General features: G+C 41.9%; 1 protein-coding gene across 1 annotated transcript in view; it reads left to right on the top strand.

The window, feature by feature from the left end:
- LOC306804534 (von Willebrand factor D and EGF domain-containing protein-like) overlaps nucleotides 1-15,653 on the top strand; it is a gene marked incomplete at both ends in the record, with an annotated part of 194,408 nt that overhangs the window by 78,297 nt on the left and 100,458 nt on the right. The window contains 2 exon segments of the mRNA XM_079311273.1: nucleotides 1,360-1,494; nucleotides 10,517-10,621. Coding sequence (XP_079167399.1) covers nucleotides 1,360-1,494; nucleotides 10,517-10,621 — 240 coding nt within the window.

Here is a 15,653-nt window from a genome sequence, read left to right as displayed (position 1 = left end):
TCTTCACTGTTGTTTTTATACCATTTCTTCTTTCTTTTTGTCTTTTTAATATTTCTTCTCTGAATCTTCTCAACTCCTGTTTGAAAGCATGTGAAGTGCACTTTACACTTGAGCATCAATTTGTATCATGATTAAATCGCTCATGCACGTAGTAAATTAAATTAAAACCCCACATACTTTCAAAGGTCACAAGGCTCTGGAACCTCAAAACACTACTTGATTTCTGAGGAGGAGTGACTCAGATGTTAATCCCTAAAATTAGGCTGAAATCATGTTAGAAGGTGAAGGGGTTTGGTGCTGATTCAGATATGATGAAAATCTAGATAACTAAAATTTTATGTTATTATGCTTGCACCTTTATATATTTAAATCTGGATTTGTTTGCCTTGAGAATTGGCCATTAAGCCATTCCTCATTGCCTTCTCCACCCTGCCCAGCTCCCGAGTGCTGGCCGGGCGGGCAATCCCTCCGGAGCACCAGCTCCCACTCCCTGGAGCTGCAGAGGATGCCAGCTCCCACTCCCTGGAGCTGCAGAGGATGCCAGCTTCCCTCCCTGGAGCTGCAGAGAATGCCAGCTCCCACTCCCTGGAGCTGCAGAGGATGCCAGCTCCCACTCCCTGGAGCTGCAGAGGATGCCAGCTTCCCTCCCTGGAGCTGCAGAGAATGCCAGCTCCCACTCCCTGGAGCTGCAGAGGATGCCAGCTTCCCTCCCTGGAGCTGCAGAGGGTGCCAGCTCCCACTCCCTGGAGCTGCAGAGGATGCCAGCTCCCACTCCCTGGAGCTGCAGAGGGTGCCAGCTCCCACTCCCTGGAGCTGCAGAGGGTGCCAGCTCCCACTCCCTGGAGCTGCAGAGGGTGCCAGCTCCCACTCCCTGGAGTTGCAAAGGGTGCCAGCTCCCACTCCCTGGAGTTGCAAAGGGTGCCAGCTCCCACTCCCTGGAGCTGCAGAGGATGCTAGCTCCGACTCCTTGGAGCTGCAGAGGGTGCCAGCTTCCACTCCCTGGAGCTGCAGAGGATGCCAGCTCCCACTCCCTGGAGCTGCAGAGGATGCCAGCTCCCACTCCCTGGAGCTGCAGAGGATGCCAGCTCCCACTCCCTGGAGCTGCAGAGGATGCCAGTTCCCACTCCCTGGAGCTGCAGAGGGTGCCAGCTCCCACTCCCTGGAGCTGCACAGGGTTCCAGCTTCCCTGCCTGGAGCTGCAGAGGGTGCTAGCTTCCCTCCCTGGAGCTGCAGAGGATGCCAGCTTCCCTCCCTGGAGCTGCACAGGATGCCAGCTCCCACTCCCTGGAGCTGCAGAGGGTGCCAGCTCCCACTCCCTGGAGCTGCAGAGGGTGCCAGCTTCCCTGCCTGGAGCTGCAGAGGGTGCCAGCTTCCCTCCCTGGAGCTGCAGAGGGTTCCAGCCAGCACCTGGTGTGTGACCACTCCTTGCCACCAGCGTGGTACTGCCTCATGCTCGGCCAGCAGCCCGTGGAAATGCCCACCAGATGTGTCGAGGTCAGCAGAGCCCCTGGGGAGCTGAATGAACACTCTGGGGGGGTTAGCCTCCCCATCCCTCTCTGTGCTCTCCTAGACTCTGTATCCAGTGAGGGTGGCTGGGTGGGAATGGGAAAGCCACATGGATGATGATGATAATAATAATTATTATTATTGTTATTATTATAATTATAATAATAAGTAGTAGTAGTAGTACAAGAATAATGGCAACTACAACAAAACCACCAGCAACAAAACCACTATCATCAAAATCTATAGCAAAAAAATCACCATCATCAAAACCAACAGTAACAAAATCACCATCATCAAAACCAATAGCAACAAAATCTCCATCATCAAAACCAATAGCAACAAAAACACCACCATGAAAACCAACAGTAACAAAACCACCATTATCAAACCCAACAGTAACAAAATCACCCCCAACAAAACCAACAGCAACAAAATCACCATCATCAAAACCAACAGTAACAGAACGACCATTATCAAAACCAACAGTAACAAAAACACCATCATCAAAACCAACAGTAACAAAAACACCACCATCAAAACCAGCAATACCACTGTTGTGTGCAAGGGCCTTAGTCAGAGATCAGGATTCCTATGGAATAGCCAATATTCCACCAGGAGATATTCCAACATAATGGTGGTGTTTTCCAACTCTGCAGGGAGATTTTTAGTAATCTGTGTTTGTCACCTCAAGCAACAGCATGGCTTTAAGAATGGATTCTGAGACCTGACTCTTTTCCCATATAAATTATTATAAATTAGGGATTTCTTCTGTTGATGAAATCAGAAGGAAAAAATCAGAAAAAAAAAATATTTAAAGCGATCTTTGGGGAAACTGAAGGAAAAGCTAAAGGTGAATCTTTTTCTGCATTGAATTATATCTTGCATTCTTCAGTTTCATAAGTATGCTAATGGCTTTGTGGAGCAAAAACCCTCTACCACATAAGACTACTCTATAAAAGAGACAAAACAATAATTATCTGGTTTTATGTGTGTTTAATATGTATGACAATAATGTTTAACTTGCAATCATTGTTGCCAGAGCAACTTGAACCCCTCACTAAAGTCATTGTCACCTCAAATATCCCAACTACAGGAGATTAGCATAATTTCAAACATAAAGTTAAACAAAATTATTCAGAAAATAATAAACTAATTACCACAAATTACTTCAAAGATGAAATATTCAACCTAGAGTGCCAGGATGTTTGGTATTGGGTTATTCTACTCTAGCTGAAGAACCCTCTTAAAATTAGCAAAACCATTTTATATCCATTCAAACTGCACTTGCAAACTCATCACAGCTGAATTGAATCTTAATAATTTAACATTTAATGTAACATCTAAAGAGACAGTTGCAATTTCTGTAGGATTTTTAGGACTTAGAGTATATAAATTATAAATCTTATTAACACTAATAAATTGGCAGGATTATTATTGAATGATTGATTTCATGGCATCCTCGGATATCCTAATTCTCTATGAAGTTTTCCAGGTTGCTCTATAAGTGTACTTCCATATTTTGTAATATTATTTAATTTTTTCATTATATTTCAGAAATTTTGAATGTGTAGCAATGCTCAGCTGTAGGAGATTGCTTTCTAACAATGCATGCTTTGTTTCTTTTAATCTCTTCCCTGGAGTTTTTCATTCAGGTTTGTGAAGGTATATTCATTAGTTTAGTTTCTTATCTTGTAACATAATTCTTGCCATTGGTTTCTTCATTATCCTCTGAATGACAGTAAATCTCTGTTTCACCATGCTGATGAAGGATTACATCTGTTAGATGTCAAAACTGGAAGAATACACTTCTTTTAGATCTTCACCTTCTAAATCTGCCTCTACATTCTATCTCTTCCACCTAATTAAATCACTGTTTGATTTGGTTTTCCATTTAATTTCAGCAAAACCTCTGGAACAAAATAATTTAAATTAATAACTGCGCAGCTTCCACTCCTTAATAAGCAGTTATTATTGGACATTCCAGCCTGGCTGGAGCGAGCTGATTTTAATTAAAAAAGTCAAAGACAAAACCCTGAACAGATAGAAGAGAAAAGAGACCCAATAAAGCCTGACAATACAGCTGCAGAATTAAAAAGTGCATTACTCCTGCACCTTGTAAAATATATGGTGATACTGTGTTGATACTGGCCAGATACAATTAGCTGCTTATCGATGGATGAGATTAACTTCTTAATTCAAAGAGCTGGTGGCTGAGGATTCCTGTCACCCAGCTGAGCTCAGGAGGGATTTGAGTCACAGTGGGGAGTGGGAGAACAAATGGAACAAGCTGGGGGATGAGAGGAACTCCCTCAGCCTGTGCTCTGAGTCGTGCCATGGGAAAAACCTCCACAATATAAATATGTTCCTGTCTGCATGTTGTTTCATAATCATAGGGAGTCTTATGTTCAGCAGAGAGGAGAGACAGGTCACTCAGGGGGGTTGTGAGAATGCAACTGTGCCACAGCTCAGGGGCACAGAAAACTTTGCAATGAAAAACCAGCAGCAGCTCTTAAGGAGCTGCTTCTCATCCACTCATTTAATTTAAAAAAGAGGGGAAAAAGGGATAAAAGACAGAAAAAACCCCACAAGCTATAAAGGAAAAAAAAAGACACAAAAAACCCCAAAAGCTTTTATGTCAGAGAAAGTGAAAATATTAATTGCATTCCTGAACTTGCCATCCCTTGAATCCAGCTGCTGTCCATAAACTTATTCCTCCAGTGGCAAAATGTTTGTGATTGAAAGAGCTTTCCAATTTAGGCTTTGCTTGCTGAATTTCTCGGGGCAGGTAACAAATGATCCTGACCTTCCTCCCTCTATTTCTTCCTTGCATTTCCCCCTGTGCTCCCAAAGGAGGCACAGCAATAACTGGATCCTGAACATGCACTCCTGGTCACAGCCACTTCCCTATCCAAAAATATATTGTAGTAGAAGGCCAATAAAAATTTGCAAATTTTGAATCTTCAGGTATTGAGGCTGCTGCTACAGATTATGGTTTGTTCTTCAAGAACTGCCAAATTTTCTGTGAAAGGCAAAAAAAACACAGTGAAACTTTTGCTAAGATTAATGCAGTATATTAAGAAGCAAGAAACAATGCTTAGACATGGCCAGACCATAGTCAAATAACCTTCAGAGGAAGAACAAAAGATGGAAAAATGAAAGCTCAACAGAAAATCTATTAAAAATACAGAGAAGTACTTAACACTAATATGGGAAAACCTACATCAATATTAGAAATTCCAACTTCTGAATTAAAATAATTCAGGGTCTATGCATACATCTGGATACATGTGCATATGGGCAAGCCCCATGGGAGGCATAAACACTAAAAAGAAATGTGAGGGAACATCACAGGCTAATGTTATTGAAGATCTGCTCCACAGTCAGATAAAAGATCAATCTGTGGATTACAGCAGAGCAGTGCACACTGCTGCCTGTAATGTAAATTCAAATGCCACACCACACTCACAGCAAAGCCAGAAATGGGCTGAAAATTCCCTTTTTCCTGTGGAGGAGTTCCTCTGGCCCCAGGTGCTTGTCCTCACCAGCAGCTGAATGTCTTTTTCTGGAGGGGATGGAAGGAAAGGGGAATAATTTCATTTTTCCACATTAACAATCTCTACCAGCCCCTGTTTCAGAGACTGCTGGGTTCAGACATGGGTTTTTCAATTTTCTTGTGAGGGCAAGAGGAGGGGCAGGCACTGATCTCTTCTTTGTGGTGACAGTGACAGAACCTGAGGAAATGGCCCGAGGTTGTATCGGGGAGGGTTAGGTTGGATATATTAGAAAAAGGTTCTTCCCCCAGGGGTGGCTGGGCACTGAAAAGGCTCCAGGGAAGTGGGCACAGCTCCAATCACTCCAGGAAAGTGATCCACAGATCCTGACAGAGCTCAAAAGTGTTTGAACAATGCTCTCAGGCACTTGCTGTGTCTCTTGGTCCTTGTGGGTCCCTTTCAGCTCCACAGATTCTGTGATTCTGTGATTTAAATTAATTTCTCTCCCATGAGCCAACCCCATAACTGAATTTTTTTGGCACACACAATTCTGTAGCAAGCTTTTCTACAGGCTCCTTATGGCTGTGAGACTCTGTTTGGGAAATGCCCAGTAATACCTGCCTGTGATGGGGTATCAAGATAACTCCCAATACATTTCTTCAGAAATTTCATCCTGTAAATGAGCAAAACCTTCTCCAAACCTGAGTATGCTCTAAATTCATGTGCAACTGTAAATGTGCATGTGTAAATGAAAGACGAGTTATGCAGTAAGGGTTGTTATTCTCTCAATAGTTTCATTTTTTACTATATAGGTTTACTTTTTTACATATATACCAGGATCAAGCACAGGTATAAATGGTAATCTTTGGTGTATAAAACAAGGTCATGTTAAAGTGTGTCAAATCTAACCTGCTCGTGGTGCTTAATGTGTCAGTCCCTAGAGAAGATTTATTTTTCCATATTAATTTTATTCCCTCCTCTTTAACCTCTTATAGAACACTTCATACTCACAATCAAAACACAGTCCCTCAGCTGCATGCCATTCCTTTATTATTTTGTTTCAATTATTATTTTGCTCTGAATCCAGCCCCACTTTGATTTTCAATTGTTCTATGAATTTAAAAGCAAGTGACACTTTCAAGGTGTTATTTCATCTGTAATTCTTTCTTGAACATATATCATATTCCAAATCATAATAGTAGGTATGAGGAGCCTTTGTTTTTCTTGTTTGTTTTTCAGACACTCAAAAGCCCTTCTGTAGAAATTACAATTACAGCCTTTATTGTTCAGAGGCATGAGCTTAAAAGAAAAACAAGACAGGCACCAGTTTAATTGCTGCTACAGATATTCCTGATGTAAAGTCATTTCTGTGGAGTTTGGACCAAGACTGAAATTTTAAAAATAAAAAAAAAAACAAACCCAAACTTATTTACTTTAACTGACTACAAAGAAATAATAATTTTTAAAAGAGCTAAAGTAAAGTTTTGAGTAGATAACAAATGCAAAATCACAATGCTTTAAGTGCCAACCAGCAGCACACCAAAAAGCTTTCCATCTCCATCCAACTAAAACAATGCCTTCCTCACATATGGTGCTACTTATTTTTACAGCATAATTTCAGCAATACCCAAGTGACAAAGCAATCAAGCTTGAATTCTTTGTGCAGTTATGAAGAACCACAGTGTTCAATCAATCAAACTGGTTGATACCCCAAACCCCAAGCAAATGGAAAGAAACATCATTGGATTAAACAATAATGGCTTGTTCCCTTGTTTTGGCAAAGGGGGAAAACAATTTTTTTAATTTTTTTAGGTTTTCTAAATTGGATTATTTAAATTATTATCTGGTGCCTAATTAGGAATTAAAAATACTTAATGAATGCTTACCTGCCACATAGAGGTGTTGCAAAGATTAATTGGGTAGGGTTTGTAAAGTGCTTTGAAGACTAAAAACACCACTTAATTACTATTGGATAAAGTATGGAAAGATACTAACAAAGGCTGTCAACAGCCTGAATTGTCCCTTTGGTGTTAAGAAGTTCTCCTGTGTCACTGTTTGCCCAAACTTGTGGAGTTTGCTGTCCCATAGAGGCAGCTGTGCAATTCCTCCTTCCTTTTGCAAATGTTGAGTGGGGTGAGACTCTCACATCTCCAACATCCTCAGAGCAGCAGTGACTGCAGGCATTGCAGCAAATGCTCTGTCATTTCCTACCCCTGCATTCAATTTGCTGCTTGCTCTCCCAAATGATGGCTACTAAATTCAATGCAAATTATGCCACAGTGGGGATTTGAAAATTTTGGCTTTTTGAAGCCTCTTCTCCTAGATTGTCTTTCTAAATTTCTTTGCTTTTTTTTTTTTTTTTTTTTTTTTGCTTGTTTGTTGACATTTTTTTTCTGTTCTTACCTCTACTGCTGATTGAACACATTAATAGACATTTTTCCTTGCCTTCCCAGGTCTGTCTTGTAATTCACAGAGGCCTCATGCAGCAAATCCTTTTGGCTAATGTGTGGCTACTTGCCTCACTCAAAAGGACACATGCAGCTCATAACAGAAAATAAACTCACATGTGTCATAGAGCTGCCAGGAAAACAGAAATACTTGCTTTATACCAAAATCCTTCCTTGGCCAGCCTGTAATCCTGTATACAGTTTATTACAGTGACTTGCTGACTCACTGTCTGATTTTTTTAATCTTTGTAAGGGTTGGTCATTGCTTGTAATTTGTGCACATTACACAACAAACTGTCTCGCCCAAGTGGTTTCAGTGCAAGATTGGCCAGGGCAAGTGCAGGAGATCCCTGTGGGGTTTATCAAAAAGCTGCAGGGTGATGTCAGTGATGCTAATCCACACTTTCTCCAGCACTGAAATGGCTCATGGACTTCTGGTGGGGATAAAAAGAGGGGGGAAATCACCATCCTCTTATTCCTTCATTTCAGCTTTTCCTCCATGAGCAAACAAGAGATCCAGCCCCACTTTTATGCATGGATCACCTTCTGTCTTTTTTCACAGCCAGAATGCATTCACATCTGTTTATCTTCATGGCCCCCAGCACAGCAGAGAGATGGGTGTCTCATTAATGAATTATTTTCCCATCACTGCTGCAAGGCACCAAAGTGCTATTACCATCTCAGCCACCTCCAGCTCTGGCTGAGAGATAAGAAAGTGAGGTACACAGAGAGTTAGTGATTTGTTATTTGCCCAAGGTCAAGCAACAAGAGAAACTGAGGCACTCTCTGCCTCACTCCCAGTAGAGCAGCACTGACCAGTTGGCAGCAGTTACCCTGGTAAAGGCATCACATGGATGCTGTAGCTCATTTTAATCAACAAAAGTTCTTTTGCAGATAATTGTGAGAGTATTTTTTCATTTGGGATGGGAAGGTTCTGCTGTGTCTCCTCACCAAACCATTTCCCACAAGACTCTGTCTTTGCACACATCCATTGAAATCCAGTGCTCACTCATCCCTGCTGCTCTGCTCCCCATAACTAATTCTTCTCAGCTTGTGTGGTTCCAAACACCTGCAAGGTGAACTCAACTAATACCTGCATTTTAGGGTAATTTCAAAAAGAATGTTCCAGTCCACCAGTCTTTACTCACACATGCAGAGGCACTGAAGTTTGCAGTTTCCTTGTGTAGGAGGAAATTCAGGTTGCAGGTGTCACATCCAGATGAGTTTGAAGCAGAGACCACTGAGCTCCAGTTTCCATCCTTCTCTCTTCTCCTATTCTACTTCTCTGGATGTTGTTTTTTCCACTCTCCCAGGTCATTACAAGTGTATGCTCATAAACATGCTTAGGAAACACCCTTCTTCACACCACATCTCACACTCTAGGTCAGAAGTTCACCAGGATACAACAAATTCTCATCATCTGTGTTTTTTCCCAGCACAGAAAACACCCCTGTCCCATAAAGCTCTAAATAAACAAACAGAAAAACTTCTTATAAGTTGCACAAAACATGATTTTTAAAGGAAGGGAAGGGATTGGTTTAAAATTCTACCTAGAAGATTTTTTATGTTGGCCTCCTCACAATGCTGGAGGCTGCTCCTCCCCAGGGAGCTGCTGCACTGTGTGAGCTCCTGTGTCACCTGCAAGATCAGGACACCAAACAGGGAAGGCAGGGTCAGCCTCCCTGCTCAGCTGCTGCCATTTTTCAGGGTTAAAAAACCAACAGCCTTGGACAATTTCAGTGGTGTCTCTCTGGAATCCTTGTTTGCAGAAGCCTGACAATAACTATCTTCAAATGGAAATCACTGTGTCATGTCACACTGTTCATTTTTTTTCAACTATCCTTGTTTTCCTGGGTGTGCACCCCTTGTCCCCTGCCCCTGTTTTTTGGCTTGAATAGCTCCCAGGTACAACTCAAACTGCAGCAGGGCACTGGTGCATGACTCAATAAATTCATCCTTTGACTTTCACTCCTTCCCCTGCTGTCAAAAATAACTTTCAATCTTGAAAGTGAAGCAGCAAACCTGGGCCAATGGGGACAAATGGTGGGTTTTGGTTTATTGGTTTTTTTTTTTTCTTTTCTCCCAATGTGATTTATAGTCAGACATTCACACTGGGAGGAATCACATTCCCCAGGCTGGACTAGTAGAGATGGTTCAATGTCACTGACTGAAGAAATGCAAAGGGACAGGAGCAGTCATGCTCTGCTGAATGTGACTGATATCTGAGAGCAAATTATTGTCAGTATTTGGTAATAATTTCCAAACTTTAGCTCAAATATCTCTCTTTTCATATAGGCAAATGCTCGGTAATGGTGCAGAAAAATGAGTCACCATTGTAATTGGCTTTGTATATTTAATAAGGCCCTGATTACACCTAATCTCCTCACTGAGGTGCTTAAATTAAAGACAGCTTTAGAGAACATGTTCCTTTAGTCAGGGGAGAGAGCCTGACAGGTACAGAGGGCAGCTCAGATCTGAGATTCCTGAACACACATCCCTAAGTTGGGAAATGGAAATCAGTCTCTCCTGGCCATGACTCAACATCCTGTCGTTTAAACCATTTAGTACAAATTCCTTCTGCTTTGGGATTTTCTGTGTTCAGGGCATTCAGGGAATTTGTTAATACATAAAAGCCTGAAAGCAAATTTTTTTTTTTTTTAAATTTAAGAAGTTAAGTCATGCATATCCTGCACATATGTTTTGTCCATTCTTCATATGTGTCTGTTTTCAGGGATAAGGGAGGGGTGCAGGCCCCACAAACATGTCTGGTGTTTGCAGGAAGGGCAGGAGCTGTCAGGAGCAGCTGTTTGGGAGGCAGGTGACTGAGCCTGCTTTCATCTTCTCCATACAAACCAACCAAAACCAGAGGAAAATCCTTTGGAATCTTGTTATTGTGCTCTTTAAGTGTTTCATCTGAGTAAAACCACCTCTCAAAACCAAGCAAGACATTTTCATCCCCACCCACACATCTTTTGCACTGACCCTCCAGGTTCACCACGCTCAGGGTTTCATTGATCTCCACGGGGTCTCACCACACTCGTTGTAAGCAGCTCCTTTTGTGTGCACTCTCAGATGAACAAATGCAGGACACAAGCTCCAGTGTGGCTGTCCCTGTGGTCAGAATCCCTGCCAGCTCCTGGGGACAGCAAGAGGCTGACGGGCTGTGCCAGCTGGCAGGTGCTGGGGGCAGCCAGGCACTGCTGCCTGTTCCGGATCCCCGTCAGCGACTGCGGCGCCTTCTTCATCTACCTCCTGCAGCCCACCCCAGCGTGCATGGGCTGCTGTGCAGAAGGTGAGGACCAGCAAAGGATTTATCAATAAGATTGCTTGTGCCTCTCAGGCTGGCTGTTCAAAGGCCCTGGTGTTGCAGTGTTCATCTCGGTGACCTTGCGAGTCGAGCGTCACTCCCGCTAAGGCGCAGAGCGCGTAGGAAATAAATCAGTGGCAGTCCGAGGTGTTCCTGAAGAATAGCTCCTATTACCAGTGCAAAATGTAATCTGGTGTGTATTACTGAAGTGTTTTTTGCTGGGTTACAGCTCACATGTGACCTTTCCCACTGTCTTTGGCTCCACTTTGGCTTGCAGTTGCAGAGCGAGCGAGCAGAGGCGGCTCAGCTGTATCCAGGATACTGTCTCTAAGGCCCTTATCTTTAATAATCCAGTATCCCCCCTCAAAAAAGGTAATTCTGAAACTCTGAGAGGAAAAAAAAGAACCCAAACTAAATTGATAACATCTTTTTCATGACATTTATATAATTCTTCTCGTCAGAAATAATTTTCAGCCTACTACAAGAGATGTAACCCCTGTTTGGTAGCTAGGAAACAAAGGGAAAGCAAAAAGCAATTGCTCATTCAGTTAAACCTCCTGAACTTTGGAGCATGGCCAGGTGCATGTAGATTTCATCAGAAAACATGCTTCTTTCTCAAAATGAAAAAGTTACCTCAATACTTTCCTTTCAGTGATTTTGGACAGAAACATGACACTGAGAAACTAGGGTTATCAGCTTTTCAATCGGGCAAAATCCAAGCTTAAATACATTTTAAAGAGAAAGATAACTATTTTCTTATCATTATCAATATTTTAATATTCCTGCTGGAAGAGGAGGAAGGAAGAAAGGCTCAAAGAACATGAGATTAATTCACTATTTGAAATAAAAAAATCCATTAAAATAAATGAAACCGATTCTAAGTCAGAAATTACTTTTTAACTGAATAGAGTCATTTTTCAGTTTAAGCTTGGCTTTTTTATAAACTATAAGATTTCCACTCCTCTTGTTCAAAGAATTTTTTTGCCAATACATTTTGTGTGAATAACTTTGGTCTATTTGATGATTCATACCTGATCAGTGATGTAAAGCTGCCTGCATTTCTAATAAAAGAAAGCTTATCCCTTCCCATCTATCCCAATCTCATTTTCAGTGAGGTCCAGTCCTTCAGAGCCTTTAATTTCTTGCCTTTAGGATGTTTTTGCAGTCTCATGCATTGGATGGAAAATACCCAAAGCTGGAGTTTTTTTTTTTACTGGGAGTTTTTATGTCACTGGCTTAAATTCAGCTGTAAATATTGCACCACAGGAGGCTCAGCTGGCATGGATTTGTGTCAGGGTCAATTCCCCAGCCCCTTCTGCTGGGGTTCAGGAGCAGGACACCAGTCAGCACTTCTGAGCTGCAAAACAAAATGAATTTAAAACTCCAAAACTTGGCAGAGAGGACACACCTGGGAAAAGCTGTGTTCATGCTTGCAATTCCACTCACATCCTCCCATGAGCTGATCACCTCACTCTGTCCTTCTGGGATAATTTCCTACACACAGTCATGATGTGAGCCATGGTTTGAGGCAGCTTCTCTAAGAAACAAAATAGAAAAGGGTATTAACAACTGGCCTTTATTCATCTTTTAAGTAACTTGTTTCTTTTTCTTACCTCTTGCTGTTTGCCCTGGACAGATGCTAACACATTGGTTCTGTGTTCTGCAGGAACAGCTTCATATTTTATTCTCTTGGGTTCCCACATATTATATTTTCTACACTCCTCAAAAGAAGTTACTTAATTTATCCTTTCAAAGCATCTGAGCCAGCTTCATGTTTTGTTTGAGTCTGGGTCTCTAGAGATGAAAAACATCCCCTTACACTATTAAACCTCTCTTTGTTTCTACTTTCTAGGTGAGTTTAACAGGAAGAAAGGTTTCAGACTTCATTACTTGTTGAAAACTACAGAAAGCAAGGTGTATTTTTAGGGCAATGGCATTATTCTGGGCAGAGGGAGACTATATTGAGCAGACCTAGCCTAGATACATCCTAAAGCAGCCTGGGAAGGATCTTCACAGCAAGGCAGTAGGGGCTGGCTGCTTTCTGAGAGCCAGTTTGCCTCTGCAACATGATGATTTCTCCTATCTCTTCTATGCTTATCCAAAAGTTGGGTCAAAAGGCTGTGCTCCAGGTATATGCAAACCTGATGGCCTTTGCCAGACTAATTAATTTCTATTAGTCTGAGTGCTTCATTTCAATAATGCTTGTCTCACTGCAAAATAATTTTAAAAAATCACATTCAAAACCAGCAGGTCAGGTGGTATAACAGCAATAGGTAGTCAGTGCACAATTGGCATTTTTTGCATTTCATATTAATCACACCTTCTTGCTTGCACGGTCGCTAATTAAGTCACAGGAACATAAAACATAGTGCATGTCCCATGTTTAAACACATTGACACCTTCTTGTTAGGGGGACAACTGTAAGACCAAAATAGCATTTTGTGCTGCATGCCTGCTGTGTTTCCCTCTAGCAGAGAAGCTCCCCAGCCTGGCTCTGCCCCGGTGGTCTCTGCTGAGCTGGTGCACCTCGAGTGCAGCTGCAGCCCCCAGGGCTCTTGAGGGGCTCTGCTCTCACCTCCCCAGCCCTGGGCAGAGGCAGCAGATCCACCAGGACACAACCCCAGAGCTGTTTTCCCACCTGGAGATGGACGGAGCCAACCTGACCCTGGGCAACACGGTAATGCCACATCCCCAGAGGGGTCAAACCTTCTTCTGAACCTTTGTTGTGCTTTCATTAGTTGTGTTTTTATTATTACTCCTTAGGAGCTCCTTTAGAGCTACTGCCCCAAAAAAGACCTGAAACTGTGTCACAACAAGATTATCTAATAATGTTAACCTGGTTCAGGACCTGTAACATTTCTTTGAATTGCAGTGAGTTCTTGGAAGGCATTTTACCACATTCTAAAGGCAAATTGAATATTTGCAGTTACATTGCACCTTGAATGCTGTGGGGTTTTTATAAGTGGTGGGTACATGTGCCTGAGCCAATTTTTGCTTAGTACTTTTTGTGTCTTGCAGCAGTGAGATTTTGCAGCAGAGACAGGCTCAGCTGCATGCACTCAGTAATTTTTATATCTCTGGACCAGAGACACAATAACATCTTTTCAAAGAAAAAAAAAAAAAAAGATACATTTTAAAATAGAGGGAGATTCATTTCATTTTTTTTTTTTTTCACATTGTTCTGCCTCTCTGATTCAAAATTCCTGGTTCAATAGCATACTGAAAGATAGAGTTCATTACAAAACAATCTTTAAGAAGTGTATTTGATGGCTTACACAGCAACAATGATCTGCTCTCAACAACAACAGCAAAACAGAAACCAATACAGATGTGAAAAAAATTGACTTGTGTATGAATTCATGGCCTTTTATGGTACAGAAACAAGACTTTTAAATTTAAATTAGGTTCATAACTTTTATAGGCAGAAGGACATTAGTGATGCTACAGCAAACAAAGAATAAATAGGGATAACAGCCTGGTGTTAAAAGTAGGCTGAAAATAGTCTTGGCATTTTGCAGCTCTGCTTTGAGATCATGGAATCATAGAACAGCAGCCCAAACAGAGGGTTCAAGGTTCATCTGCTCTAATTTTTATTGGCAGAAGCATAGTGTAGATGAGACAGCCCAGCACCCTTTCCTGCTGGACCTGAAGTGGCTGATGTTGGGAAATCCACCCCTGCTGAGATTATTCCAATGGACAACTGTTCCCATCGTGAAAAAAATATTTTTGTGTTGAATCTGAATTTTCCCTCATCTTTTCCATGTTACTGCTCATAAAAAGCGACCCTGCATCTTCTTTGTATCCACTCAATAAAAACTAGAACATGGTAATGAGGTTTCCCCTAAGCCTTCTTTTATCAAAGCTGAATGAGCCCAGTTCTCTCAGCCTTTCATCACATGGCAGCTTCCCAGGCCTTGGCTCATCTTGGTGGATCCTCTCCAGCCTGTCCACATGTTTTTGTGTAGTGGTGACCCAAACTGAACACAGTATTCCATGTGTGGCCTGAGAAGGGCTGACTGAGAAAACAATTTCTTTAGCCCAGTTCAGAATCTGGCTGATGGTGCCCTCACATGTCATACATAACATGAGGCAGATAATTCTGCCAGTTTAAGACAAGTTTGTGCTATGGAGAGATATCCTCATCAAAATAATTTCATATGCTGTCACTTCAAATCCTGTTTTAACAATCCTGAGGGATTCAGAGAAAATATTCTTCTGTTAACAAGTAGAATTGCCAAATCTTTATAAGACTATTTTTATTGTATTAAGTTTCCAGTAAGCCCTTCCTCTGCTGAAACCACTTGTTTAATTTAGTGGGTTTAGTGAGACTAAAGCATTCTCTTCCTTGTTAGGCTTCTTTAAAGGTCTTCATGGCCTATTTCACTAATTATAATTATCCATAAATCATCACAGGTGAAAGCCAAGCAATGAAGCTTCAGCTGCAACTGAGAATTCAGTTTCACAAAATGCAGATTTTAAAATTTCACTGTCTTTGCCATTCCAGTCTGAGTGTCCAACAGGAGTCAAATAGGAGAAAACTCTCACTTCCAGTGGTGTAAATCTGAAGATATTTAGCATTTTCAGGGCTCCCCTAGAGGAAAGATGATGCCACTAAAAGGGGAATCAAACCCTGGGCACCAAACTCCACCACACAGAGGCAATGGGTAACACTCACCTGCCCAGGAAAGATCCAAGTGGAAGAATATTCTCTCAGGCAGCGTTAAAGGGAGGTGAGATTCCCATGGATAAAACTATATGAGAGAGGAGACAATAAATCAGGAGCACTTTCCAGTACTTTTCCCCTTGTCCATGCAGAGCCCAGTGGCAGCATCCCCATGGCTGTGAACTGCCAGGGTGCACAAGGGGCATTCAAGACAGAATTCATCCCCAGGACAGAGAATT

Source organism: Erithacus rubecula, assembly GCF_903797595.1.
Source record: "Erithacus rubecula genome assembly, chromosome: 8".
NCBI lineage: Eukaryota > Metazoa > Chordata > Aves > Passeriformes > Muscicapidae > Erithacus > Erithacus rubecula.
The sequence above is the reverse complement of the archived record's forward strand: the minus strand, read 5'-3'. Positions and strand labels throughout refer to the sequence as shown.